General features: G+C 33.9%; 2 protein-coding genes across 2 annotated transcripts; one reads left to right on the top strand and one right to left on the bottom strand.

Annotated features, from left to right (window-relative positions):
* Nucleotides 1-2003: 2003 nt before the first annotated feature.
* Nucleotides 2004-6548, bottom strand: eif2s1b (eukaryotic translation initiation factor 2, subunit 1 alpha b). The gene is made up of 8 exons (XM_065256528.1): nt 6401-6548; nt 5517-5759; nt 5335-5414; nt 3713-3864; nt 3529-3635; nt 2803-2900; nt 2579-2722; nt 2004-2409 (listed from the first exon to the last, which is right to left on the bottom strand). The coding sequence occupies exons 2-8, from the start codon at nt 5755-5757 to the stop codon at nt 2284-2286; spliced, it is 948 nt and encodes a 315-aa protein (XP_065112600.1). The 5' UTR covers nt 5758-5759; nt 6401-6548; the 3' UTR covers nt 2004-2283.
* An 844-nt stretch (nt 6549-7392) lies between these two features.
* atp6v1d (ATPase H+ transporting V1 subunit D) lies at nt 7393-11725 on the top strand. Its single transcript, XM_065256529.2, has 9 exons — nt 7393-7610; nt 8114-8231; nt 10133-10212; nt 10315-10382; nt 10468-10512; nt 10596-10699; nt 10782-10848; nt 10946-11024; nt 11102-11725. Exons 1-9 carry the CDS (start codon nt 7570-7572, stop codon nt 11244-11246), a joined length of 747 nt encoding a protein of 248 aa, XP_065112601.1. The 5' UTR covers nt 7393-7569; the 3' UTR covers nt 11247-11725.
* The last annotated feature ends 1539 nt before the right edge of the window (nt 11726-13264 follow it).

Genomic DNA, 13264 nt, shown 5'->3' with positions numbered 1-13264 from the left:
CATCTCTAGTCAAGATAAATAATAGTAAATTGAAATGACTTGTAAATTTGAGTTGATTCAACAAAAAATTTTAAGGCAGCAAAGTATTTTTTACAATGCAATTGAAGTAATTGTTTTTCAAGTTGATCTAACTTTTCACTGTTTCTAGTGCATTAATATTGAACATTAAACTAGTAATGTTTCTTTACATTTACTATACACCGAGCACAAATTTATTGAATTTTCCTGTTCTCATTTGATTGACAGGATATTTTGAACATGACTATCTGTCCAATAACATGGCCGTTTTAAACTATTGGCCGATGGTGTGACCAATACTGATTATTGGCTGATATATCAATATATCTCTACTATTTAGTATACTTTTTTCAAGGTACTACTGAAGTAGAACTGTACTTTAATTTGTATATTTGTAGTGTATAACTTTTACACTATCTGGCATAAAAATAATGCCTTAAAAATGTGCTTACTAATATTTAAGTATATTTTAAGTACATTCAAGTATACTACTGTTTTTTTTACCTGGGACAGCCTTAAGAGTTTGAAAAAAGTCTGAGAAATGTTATATACTAAAACTATACTTCAATACTAGCAAGTCTGTTTTAGTGCTCATTTTATTACAGTATACAAATATATTAAACTGCAAAAAAATGATTTTCAAGAAAAAAATTCTTAGTTTTTTTGTCTTGTTTTCAGTAAAAATATCTAAAGATTCTTAAATTAAGATGCTTTTTCTTGATGAGCCAAATACTCCAGAAAATAAGTCTAGTTTATAGACCAAAAATATCAAATTGAAGTGATTTTGTGCATAAAACAAGCAAACAAATCTGCCAATGGGGTAAGCAAATTTTTCTTGAATTTAGTGTTTAAGAAAAATGTTCAAGATTTTTTTGCTTGTTTTATGCACAAAATGATACTTTTGGTCTAAAAACTAGACTTATTTTCTTGGGTCGTTTTGCTCATCAAGAAAATGCATCTTAATTTAAGAATTTTTAGATATTTTTACTGAAATCAAGACAAAAATACTTAGAATTTTTTTTTCTTGAAAATCATTTTTGCAGTGTACATTGCAAAAAATGACTTTAATATTTTTGTCTTGTTTTCAGTAGAAATATCTAAAAATTCTTAAATTAAAATGTATTTTCTTGATGAGCAAAATGACCCAAGAAAATACATTTAGTTTTTATACAAACTATACAATTTAAGTAAATTTAAGCTTAAAACAAGCAAAAATATCTGCCAAAGGGGTGAGAAAAAAAATATTTTCTTTTTTCTTAAACACACCAGTGGCAGATAATTTTGCTTATTTTAAGCACAACTTCAAATAATTGTATATATATATTGACTTATTTTCTTAGGTCATTTTGCTCATCATGAACATGCATCATTTTTAGATATATCTACTGAAAACAAGACACACATACTAAGTAAGAAAGTCTTTTTTTTAGTGTAGAAACTATAGTTCTTCTATAGTATACTAAATACAAGTAATACTTAGATTTTTAGTGTATTGAAATAAATGGTCTCAAAAAGCAAAGAGAACACACAGATGTTTCTAAACTTGTCTACTAAAAACTACTTTTTGTATATTAGATACAAAATTAGTGCATAAAAATAGTACATTTAGTAAGTATATTTAGACCTTGGATTCTTGGGTCAATGTTGTGATCTGTTAAGCTATTCAAAATAATACATATGAACAAAGAAAGAGTTTGTTCATTTCTAAGGTGGTAAGAACTTCTTTTTTAAAGGATTTAAAGAAGCAAATGTCGAAGCATTCAAAGTTAAACTCTAAACATTTTAAATGGTAGCATTACTTTGATGTCTTTTTTCTGTATCTAACATGAAATGACTGGTGAAGCTTTTGTGAAAACTTTCTGATTGTGATCAATTTTAAAGCAAGAAAATTATCCCAAGAAAGGAACGTGAATTAAAATAGATAAAACACAAGTCAGTTTTGCACACGTTATCTTGAAAGTATCTGTCTAACTCAGAGAAAGAAATAACTTTTGACCATCGAGAAGTTTACTGACAGGTTGAAATGGAAGAGCTTAAACTTTACATTTCCAGAGAATTTAAGCTTCTGAAATGTGAGCATTAAATCATGATTTAAATGAACATTTTAGTAGTTCATACGACGGGTTATAAAAAGGCCACTTGATCAGAAAATCATCTGCACAACTGGAAGCTGTGCTTATATATATTTTAAAAAATGTAAATGCATTGCTAAAATAAAATCCCATCCATACAAAACAGTTCATATGGATCCTGACTCTGAAGTCTTTAGTCTTCAGCTTTTGCCTCCATCTCCTCAGCATCATCGTCTCCATCCACCTCAGCGTTCTCTCGCTCCAAACGTTCCAGCTGTCGCTGCAGCTCCGTCTCATCCGTGTCTGTCACCACTTTCGGCTGAGAAACATTCAGACATCAAACATTAAGATCTCATAAACATCACATTATATAAAAATTATAATATCCTTTGGTATGGTAGGGCTATAAAATATGTGAATGATAAATATTAAATAACAGATGATGATTAACTTCTAGGTATTTCTCAGATATGTCTTTCACAACTCACCTCCATCTGCACATTAAAGACTCCTCTTTTCTCCTCGATCCGCTCTTTGATGGCAACCATGGCCTGGTTGAGGACCGACAGCCCCTCTGTGCGCTCCAGTGTGGTTGTGGTCATGACGTACCGCGGTGGTGCGATCAGGTTAATCTATAGGACACAGCTTAATGATGTCATCACATGAAAAAGACTAAACTTTTTTTTTTTTAAGAAACCAGGATCACACAAACCTTGATTGGCATTGCCTCTGTTGAGCAGCTAAGTCCCGCCTTCAGAGCGTCTTTGACAGCATCGATCCCTTCATATCCATAACACGCCACCTCAATATCTGTTGATGGGATTGAAAGGAACATCTGATACACAAATTGAAATTTTGACATTTTATGAATGCAAAGAGAATTGTTGAACTATCTTGTGACTTGTGTGTCTGTTTGCATGATGCAGGAAAAACACAACGACTGAATGATTCAGAAAGCAATGGGCTGAAATGTTTAAGTTGTTGTTCTCATACGAAACTTCCCTCAACTTTATTAAGTCAAGTGTATGTGATGCTTGTTTTAAAACAATATATTTTAATTTCATTACATCATCCATGAACATGAGTCCTGTCAGATCGATTCCTATCAACAGTGACAGTAAAGGCAACAACTCCCATTGTTTCACAATCTTTCACAGCGTCATCAAGCCGCAGCCGTTGTTGTTGTTTAGCTCTAGCGGCAAAAATCACATATTGCACCTTTTATTTGTAATAAAGTTATCATAATAGTGTAAATTTCACAAAAAGAATATTTTTATAACCGTAAAATTATGTGATGCTGAGCAGATCGATCAGTGTATATCAAAGTATCACGCCAATAATGCTTTAGAATCACACTTGTGAAACTTCATATGCCGATCGGTCTAAATAGATAACACTGTGCGAGTAGGTTTTAGACACTTTAATTCAAAAATCTTACCGGCTCTTATTTTGACAGCCTGTGGTGTGAGTCGTCTATTAATGTTGTCGATGAGCACGTTTCTCTCTTCTTCTGTCAGATCCAACCCATCCAAAATTTCGGGATCGCTGCATCACACAAAATAAAAACATAGGTTTTCAGCAGAAGATCTCAACATTGTGGCGTGTGAATAACGGTCACTTACGACACGGCCTGTTTGAAGACATCATAAGCTCCGTATCCAGGTTTTTTGTACTTCTCGTCAAAGACCCAGGCGGTACGCTGGAATAAACTCTCCAGCTGTTCGTCCTTTGTGTACTCCAACACTTCAGCAACATGTCGCAGAATACTGTAAACCTACAGACGAAGGAATAAACATGAAATATGCATGAAGTTTAATGCTGCGTTCACACCAGCCGCGGTAGAGGCGTCAAACGCAAGTGAGTTCGCACGAATGGTTTGTGCCGCTGGAAGCAAGCAAGTTGAAAATGTTTAACCTTTCCGGAAAAACGTGCCGCGAGCGTAGTCACAGAAGCCCCTCCCATGACGAGGATTTCCGTGTGAATGTCTTGATGAGTAGAATTTCACGCGCGGCTTTCATGCGTGAATGAAGCAAGTACACTCAAAATTTTCAAACGTCAAACTACACGCGGTACACTGCAAAAAATTATTTTCAAGAAAAAAAATTCCTAGTATTTTTGTCTTGTTTTCTGTAAAAATATCTAAAAATTCTCAAATTAAGATGCTTTATCTTGATGCACAAAACGACCGAAGAAAATTTGTCTAGTTTTTAGACAAAAAATATCAAATTTAAGTGATTTTGTGCATAAAACAAGCAAAAAAATCTTGAAAATTTTTCTTAAACACTAAATTCAAGAGAAATCCAAGAAAAATTTGCTTACTCCATTGGCAGATTTTTTTGCTTGTTTTATGCACAAAATCACTTAAATTTGATATTTTTGGTCTTATAACTAGACTTATTTTCTTGGGTCGTTTTGCTCATCAAGAAAATACATCTTGATTTAAGAATTTTTAGATATTTTTACTGAAAACAAGACAAAAAATACTAAGAACAGTTTTTCTTGAAAATATTTTTTTGCAGTGTAGACGCGAATTTGACAGCTTATGCTAGTCAAATTCTAGTCAACGAGACATTCACGTGAAAATTTGCGCCATGGGAGGGGCTTCTGCAACTCCGCTCACCTCTTGTAATCACATCACTACTAGAGCAAGCTCCTGATTGGTTAACGCGGCGCGTTTTTCCGCCAAAGTTCAAAATTTTCAACTTGCATGTTTCCCGCAGCAACACTCAATTCGCGCGTCCGGTGAAATCTCGTCTACCGTGCCAAGCTAATGGGGCATACACACCAAACGCAAGTTCAACAATTTGTGTGAGTAGATTACATACAAATGCAAGAGACATGCAAGAGATGTGATGCAAGTGATGCGATATGGGTGACGCGTTTGCCGCGAAAAACACACGCTATTCACCTCAAACGCGAAATTCGCATGACACGAAGTTCAATCCCGTGAGTAATCTAGAGCGAGTAACGGGATCCCCCCGCGTTTGGTGTGTACGTAGCATAACACCTCATTCGCGCTGCAAGATCTCCAGACGCGCGTCAACATTTCTTTACATTGATTTAACATTGAAATCACTCGCGCTTGACGCCTCTACCGCAGCTGGTGTGAACGCAGCATAACACAGAATAGATGATGCACATTTATGCATTGGCAGACAATGCGTTTATACAAACCGACTCGCAGTGCATTCAAGCTATACATTTTATTTATCACCATGTGTATTGACTGAGTTCAGCCGCTTACGGTTTTCGATTTGGTGAATTTATCCTCACACTTGATGGCTTCTTCTGGAGAGACTCTTCTCTTGGACAAATCAATGTATCCTGAACACAACACAGACAAAGCAGATTGTGAACTTTATTTCTTTAAGTTAAATCAGACCCACACAGTCTCTCTTCACTGATGTTGGACGGTCACACACTGACCCTTCTCCTTGTCCACTCTGATGACCACCACGCATTCGTTGCGTCCGATGCGGATGAGTTTGTTGATGGATCGGATGCGTCTGCGGGACAGCTCGCTCAGCAGGATCATACCCTCGATGTTGTTGTACTCCAGGAGACTGACATAAGCGCCCATTTCTGCGATGGAGCGCACGTTTACCATCACCACATCCTCCACCTCCGGGAAGCGATGCTGGTAGAACCGACAGCTGAGGCCCGGCATCTCTACATGGACAAAACAACACCAATGAACCTCTGTCATCATGCATGTGATCATACTCATGTTGATTTATATTTAGGAAATACAGGATGAGTTCAGGTCTGGATAAATCTGTATTTTATATATAATTTATACCACCTTCCCATCCGCACGCAGTACATAATTGTGTAGTTCCACAGACTTATACAATACTGTATACTTATCCAAGTATGCATGTCTATGAAGTATACCATAACAATTTGAATATTTGAGTGCACATAGCAGTAATATACTGAATTGTGTCTATAGTCTGTAGGCAAACATTAAATAAAGTTATCAATTGTACTTACATAACGTTACATATGACAATAAAGGACTTCCATCTAACTTTATAACCTGTCAATTCATCAATTTACGTGTCTGTCTCATCATTCATCTACACATCAAGTAATCTATTTAACAATTCAACTGTTAATCTATCTATCTCGATCTCTTTCATTCGAGCAGATGAAGACACAGACACATAACTGTAGTAAATCCAGCAGCAGTAAGTTTGTGATGTGAGTCCATGCGGCGCACACGCTGTATGACAGCAGACTTTACCACAGTCACATCATCACAAACATCTGTGAAAATCACCGCGTGCGTATCTGTAAGACGACCTCACCTGACAGGTGTCACAGATCACTGACTTTAAGTCCTTTTAATGTGTTAAAACTGCCGTATGTCTGCGGCTGTTAGCTGGCCATTGATCAGATTGTGAGAAAAGAGTGAAGCCAAGCCAGCAGCAACGGGTGAAGACCGGCGGCCGCGGGTGTTGCGTCAACTGTGAATCTCATTTCAAAATAAAAGTCGCTTGTGTTGAGCAACTGCACAGCAGAGTCCACGTTCCTCTTTAGATATTAATACATTTATTAATACTTTTATTGTCATAATGTGCTTATATGGTTTGATAACAAGCATTTATGTAGCTCGATTTTCTACCAACGCAAAGTTCTTTGATTCAATCTACAGATTCAAATTTTTATATTTTAAATAAATAAATACATATAAAAATAAATATATAAATACATTTTGTAGAGTAAAGCTTAATTACGTATATTTTAAAATTTGAAAATTTATTTAGTTTTAATATTCATATATTTACATATATTTCAAAATGTATTTCAGGGGCAACAAATTAATTTCTAATTTTACAACCGATTCGGCAAAACCATGGCAAAACATATATTTTATTCTGGCCAAAGTATAAAAGTTTGTATAAAATTATATATAATTTTGGCCTTTTAAAACCTGTTATGTGTACAGGTTTGTAACATACAACGGTTTTCTTCCAATGCTAAATGAATATTTTTATTTTTAAAATATATTTTAAAATATACAAAATTACCAAAAACATATATTGGGGAAAAATACATTTTTTAAACATATTTCAAAATTTATTTAAATGTTTATGTGTATTTGAAAATATATATTTTAAAATACTTATACAAACTAAAAAACAAAGATTGAATCGCTTTAGATAAAAGTTTCTACCACAACATGTATTATAACAGAAGTGTAAAGCATGGGAATACTAAAAGTTCGTTCAATGCTATAGATTGAAACCCTATTTTTGCTTTTATTTTAAAATATGACATGACAGTCTACGTTCATCAAGCGTCACGTGACCTTCAGTCAGCTGATCAAATCCTACGTCTTGTATCTGGACTATGAGGGTCACATCGATGTTATTTTAATCCTTTAATTGTGGTTTATGATAAATTGACATTAGGTTTACACGCAACAGTCAAGCTTCTCAGTCGTGTGATTTAGTGTTTGACTAAACGAGTAAAGATGTCGGGAAAAGATCGCATCGACATTTTCCCTTCCAGAATGTGAGTATCATGAACACTATCACATCATTATCTTTATTATAGTCGTGCACGAAATCAGCTAAATGACAAAAGATTAAATACAAATGTTATTATGGTTTGTATATTTAATAAGTGAATGTTGAATGAGATCCTGCGGGAATCAGAATTTGACAGTAAAGTGTGGAAGTGGAAGTGATGATATTCACAGTCATGTGAGCGACAGTCTGCTGGATATATCACTGAACCTAAAATTATATGTATAATATAATGTTTGCAATCTGTAATATAAAATGATTCGTTTCCCCAATAGATGTAAATTTAAGATGTATTAGATACAGCAATAATATAAACCTATTAGATATTGATAAAAGATATAACATTAAGACATATCTTGACAAAATAACTGTTAGATTAATACTTAAGAGATCCACAGTTTAATCATATTAGGTTAGAATACACAGTCGTTTATAATGATATTTTTGGCTGTATGACGTCACGTGTGTGTGTCTGTATGTATTCATCAGGGCTCAGACTATAATGAAAGCTCGTTTGAAAGGAGCTCAGACAGGCCGGAGTTTGCTGAAGAAGAAAGCAGATGCTCTTTCTATGCGCTTTCGCCAAATTCTCAGAAAAATCATCGAGGTAAAGCATCAAGCCATTGCTTAATAGCTTTTTATGTTTATTGCTCATGCACACTTTCGGTAAAACACTGGAAATAATGCAAACATATCACTCGGTATTTCTCTGAAACAAATTAGCAATATTTATCTGAAATAGGGTTGCAAAATTCCAAGAATTTTCAAGGCTGGAAACTGGGGAATTAAAAGGAATAAACTGGGAATTTGAAAAAACTTCCAACCCCCTGCATGTACTTTCATGATCTTTTGAATCCTGCACACAAAATAATGTCAAAATGTCCATCTTTGCATGTCATAAATGAGTTTAAAATATCGCTGTGCTGTGTGTAAGCTATAAGATATTGTATACCATTGTAAAGACAAATGGGTCATTCTACAGAAACGTCCACTTTTGGTATGGCAAGATGCCTTAAAATTGATTTCTTTTTCTAACATTTAAACTTAGACCACATTATTAGATTACTCTTTGACTTTATGAGTACACATAAATGACAGCTTAATTTTTTTTTTTTTTGTGTGCATGTACTTCAAGACTGCATACACCATTTTTTTGTCACTGGTGTTACCTTACTTCTTTAGCAATATTAAAGGTGTTTATGAAATATTATTTTAAATTTTTTCACATTTAAAGCTTAATTCTTAAGTGTAACAGAATTCAATGAATTTAAAATTATCATCATGTAACATGAGAAAGATTTTATTTAATGTGAAAGAAAAAAACCAGTAACACCAGTGACACAATCTTCACTGGTGTTACACATTGACAATTTTCATGAAAACTGCATTTTACAAAATTGCTGCTGCAAGGTATCAAACCACATGTTGTCAATCATTGTATACTCACTAAATTAAGTAGTTTAATCAATTTTCTATTCTAGTTTTTTTGCAGTTCATAAACAATAAAGGAGTTTATACCAGTGACTTAAACTAAAAGCTAAATCATGAGATAAATAAGAAGATAACTGATAACTGAAAAGAGTCAGTAGACCTACAATGGACTTCTCTTCATAGATCTCCAGAAAATTGAATAAAGGAAGTCAAGTGATGTCATCATTGTGATTTTTATTTAAAAATAAGAGCTTTTTTGTTAAACGGTAACACCAGTGACACAACTCCAGGGGACCACTACTTTAATTATATATTTTATAATATTTATTTAGCATTTTGTTTTTTAATGAAATTTACATCATATATTTGATAGTTATGTACACATTGTTGTGTTTTAAATGGAAGAAAACACTGTTTTTGATCTCAAAATAAAGCATTTTCGCTCTGTACATTACTGTGGGGACGAGCACTTCTGTGGTGCTTGGAATTCTGATTAATTAATAAAAATCAAATATTGCTACATTGATGGCTCAAAAAGATGTAATTGTTCAAATAACATATTGTTTCATTTTAAAATATAAAAAATCGTAACCCTAAAGTGTTTTTCAAGTGTAATAATTCTGTAAAGGCTAGGGACAGAAAAATTGACATTTCTGTAGAATGACCCAAATACACTGACTGTTAGGTGAAATAATATAAAAAAGTAGTGTCTAAAAAATGACTTCTTTCATTTTGATGAGCGCAAGTATCAGGAATCTTTAAAGAATAAAAAGAACTAATTAAAAAGAATTAAAAAAGAACAATTTATTTAAAATAGAAATCTTACACACTACCATTCCCAAGTTTTGAGTGTCATTTTTAAAATTGGTATTACCTTGCATGGATGTCTGCTTATGACCAAACGTAATGTTTATTCATGCTTGCATATGATATAGTTTATATAAATGTCCTAATAATTCCCATGAAGTTTCCAGTTTGGAATATTTTCAAAATTCCCAGATTAAGTTCCCATGGAAAGTTTCCGCCCCTTTGCAACCCTAATCTGAAATGATCCTCTGATTTTTGTTAATCCTCCAGACTAAGACACTGATGGGTGAGGTGATGAGAGAAGCCGCCTTTTCTTTAGCCGAGGCCAAGTTTGCTGCTGGTGATTTCAGGTAATAAAACGAACAAAGAAACAAACATTCATAGCGTTGATGATGCTTCACATGAGCGATTTGATGTCTGGTCTCACCTGTTCTTCATTTCTGCTCCATCAGTACCACAGTCATTCAGAACGTCAACAAAGCCCAAGTGAAGGTCAGGGCTAAAAAAGACAATGTTGCAGGTGCGTCAATGTGACTCTTTTTTTTAAAATAAATCAATGTGATTATTCTGTAATTGATTAAATGATTCCCTTTATTTGTGTGCAGGTGTTACTCTACCTGTATTTGAACATTACCAGGAGGGTGGAGACAGTAAGCATTCATGCATTTTTCTTATAATATCAAAGGCCTCTATATAATTGTTTCTAACCAGTATCCCCAATGGTTGTCTGTAGGTTATGAGTTAACCGGTCTGGCCAGGGGTGGAGAGCAGCTGTCTCGACTCAAGAGGAACTACGCCAAAGCAGTTGAGCTTCTTGTAGAGTTGGCATCTCTGCAGGTAATGTCCAATTGCGTTCACAAAATGCAAATATCCCATTTGTTTTTGTTTTGAATGAATTTGGTTCCTTATTCACTCGCAGACTTCCTTCGTCACATTGGACGAAGCGATCAAGATCACCAACCGGCGTGTGAATGCCATCGAGCACGGTGAGGATGAGACCTCCCTCCCTTAAATCCTGACAGCTTTATCCTCACACAGTCAGCTGCACGCATTTAATGTTTCTTTTGTTTCTGATCCATTCAGTGATCATTCCACGTATCGAGCGCACGCTCACGTACATCATTACAGAGCTGGACGAGCGTGAGCGCGAGGAATTCTACAGGTGAGATGCTGCCAAAAAATTCCCATCGGAAACCGACACGTCAACCGGCTCTCACATTCTGTTGTCTCTTTCCACAGGCTTAAGAAGATCCAGGAAAAGAAGAAACAGCTCCGTGAGAGGACCGAGAAGGAGATCGCTGTTCGCTTGGCTGCACTCGGTCCGATCCCAGAGCCCGTGAACATGCTCAGTGAAGAGGCCGATGAGGATATGCTGTTTGAATGAGAATCCAGACCTTCGGGAATCCACCTGTATTTATTCTTCGTGCCTTTTAAGGCCGAGCTTAATGTCAAGTAAACCAGAAATTTGCTTGTACTGTGTATTTGTTGGTGCTGTTTGATTTTTTTTGTTTGTAGGATGAAATGAAACTGTAACACAATTTTTTGACAAACAGAAAACTGTAATACGCAAAAGAGATTTAAATTTAAAAAAGCATTCCATTGAATTGTGCACACTTTGTGGAGTCATTGCATGCATTAAATCAGTGCAACCCTTCCTGTTAGCCATTGTGTGATAGACGATTATGACGACATACAGCACATCTCATGTTTACGTTACAGTTGGGCAAAATAAGTTAATAGTTGATGTGCTTGTATGATCAAAATCCCTTTTAGTTATTTGGTTGAGAAATGTGTGATTGTTTAGGTCCGGCAAATATTTCCACTTCCTGTGGATTAAATATTTCAATAAATGTTGTAAATGTTCATATGCTCTTGTAACATTTAATCAATTTCAATCATTTTGATGTTACACCTGAATTTCATGCTTGGACAGAAATGTGAATTTGTTAGCCACATCATTCTGCTTAGACTTAAAGATTAGATTTAGTTAATGGCATCAATGATAGTAACACACCTTATATTGGATGAACATGACTCAGTCCTTAATTGATTTTAAAGATGATATTTGCTCTCCTTTCGTAATTAGGACTTGATAACAAGTAATGTCTTGTTGCGCCTTGGATGCTTTACTTAACATGACTCATATTGAAAGATAACAGAATCACATCTCTAAGCTCCAGTTACACAACTTTAGTTTGCAAATTTGTAACATTTAAATTTGTTAGCATCACTTATTAAAATAACCAAAGGACATTTAACTAGAATAATAAATGCTGTACAAATGTGTGTTAGCTAATGCATTAAAGCAAGCTAAAGTTTTGCCATTGATATCATCACAGGTCAGGACACGTCTGCTTAAAGCTTCATCATGAATTTAATTCACTTTACTGACAAAATGCAGTTCTACAAAAACTGTTCACAAATCTGATCATTACCTACGATCAGTAGCTACACTAAAAAACTACTGTGAAAATACCCACAAAACCGTGAAAGTCCATGTACCATATGTACACTGACGGAAAAACTGAGGAACTAAGGTGTCACCAAGATGATACCCTTTAAAAAAGTCCTATTATGTATACAATTGGTACCAAAATTGACCATTGAGGTACTAATATGAACTCTTTATGTGCAAAGGTGAACTTTTTTAAAGGGTACTGCACTAGTGATAGCTCCGGACAATTTTTGACCATTGTTTTCTGACAGCCCATACGGCAAAAAATAAATAAATAAAAATAAATACATTTTGTAAAAAGTTATGCTCAATTGTATATTTTTTTTATTTAGAAATATATTTAGTTTTAACCCTTATATATCCAACATATATTTAAAAAAATGCATTTAAAGGCAAGCAAATAATTTCTAATTTACATCCCATATGGCAAAAATGTATCATTTACAAAACAATATTTTAAATATACGCTAAATATAAGTTAATTTTACAAAGTATATTTTTGAAGTTAAAACTATATTTAATTTGAACCTTTTTAAAATGGTTATGTTTTATGGTTCATAACAAAAACAATGTTTTTCTTTCAATGCAACATGAATATATTTTTAATGCTTTAAAATGTACTTATTTTTTAAATATATTTCAAAATATACAAAAAATGGCCAAAGATATATGGGTGGAAAATTTATTTTTGTAAACATATTCAGGAAATATATTTTTGGCCATGTTTTGAATATTTATATATATAATACATTTTTTAAAAATAAAAATATTTAAAATATATAAAAAATATTTTTTGACCTATGAAAGTGTATCGCCATTTTGAACGGACAAATTTTTCACCTCTCCAAACTAACCTAAACAGCAAAAAACAATTATTATTTCTCTGGCCTAAAATATGTTTTAAATATACGCAAAATATTTTTTTTAAGTAAAACTTAATTAAATAT

The sequence above is a fragment of the Paramisgurnus dabryanus genome, chromosome 12 (assembly GCF_030506205.2).
Source record: "Paramisgurnus dabryanus chromosome 12, PD_genome_1.1, whole genome shotgun sequence".
Lineage (NCBI taxonomy): Eukaryota > Metazoa > Chordata > Actinopteri > Cypriniformes > Cobitidae > Paramisgurnus > Paramisgurnus dabryanus.
Note: the sequence above shows the minus strand (reverse complement) of the source record. Positions and strands in the feature narration are given on the sequence as shown.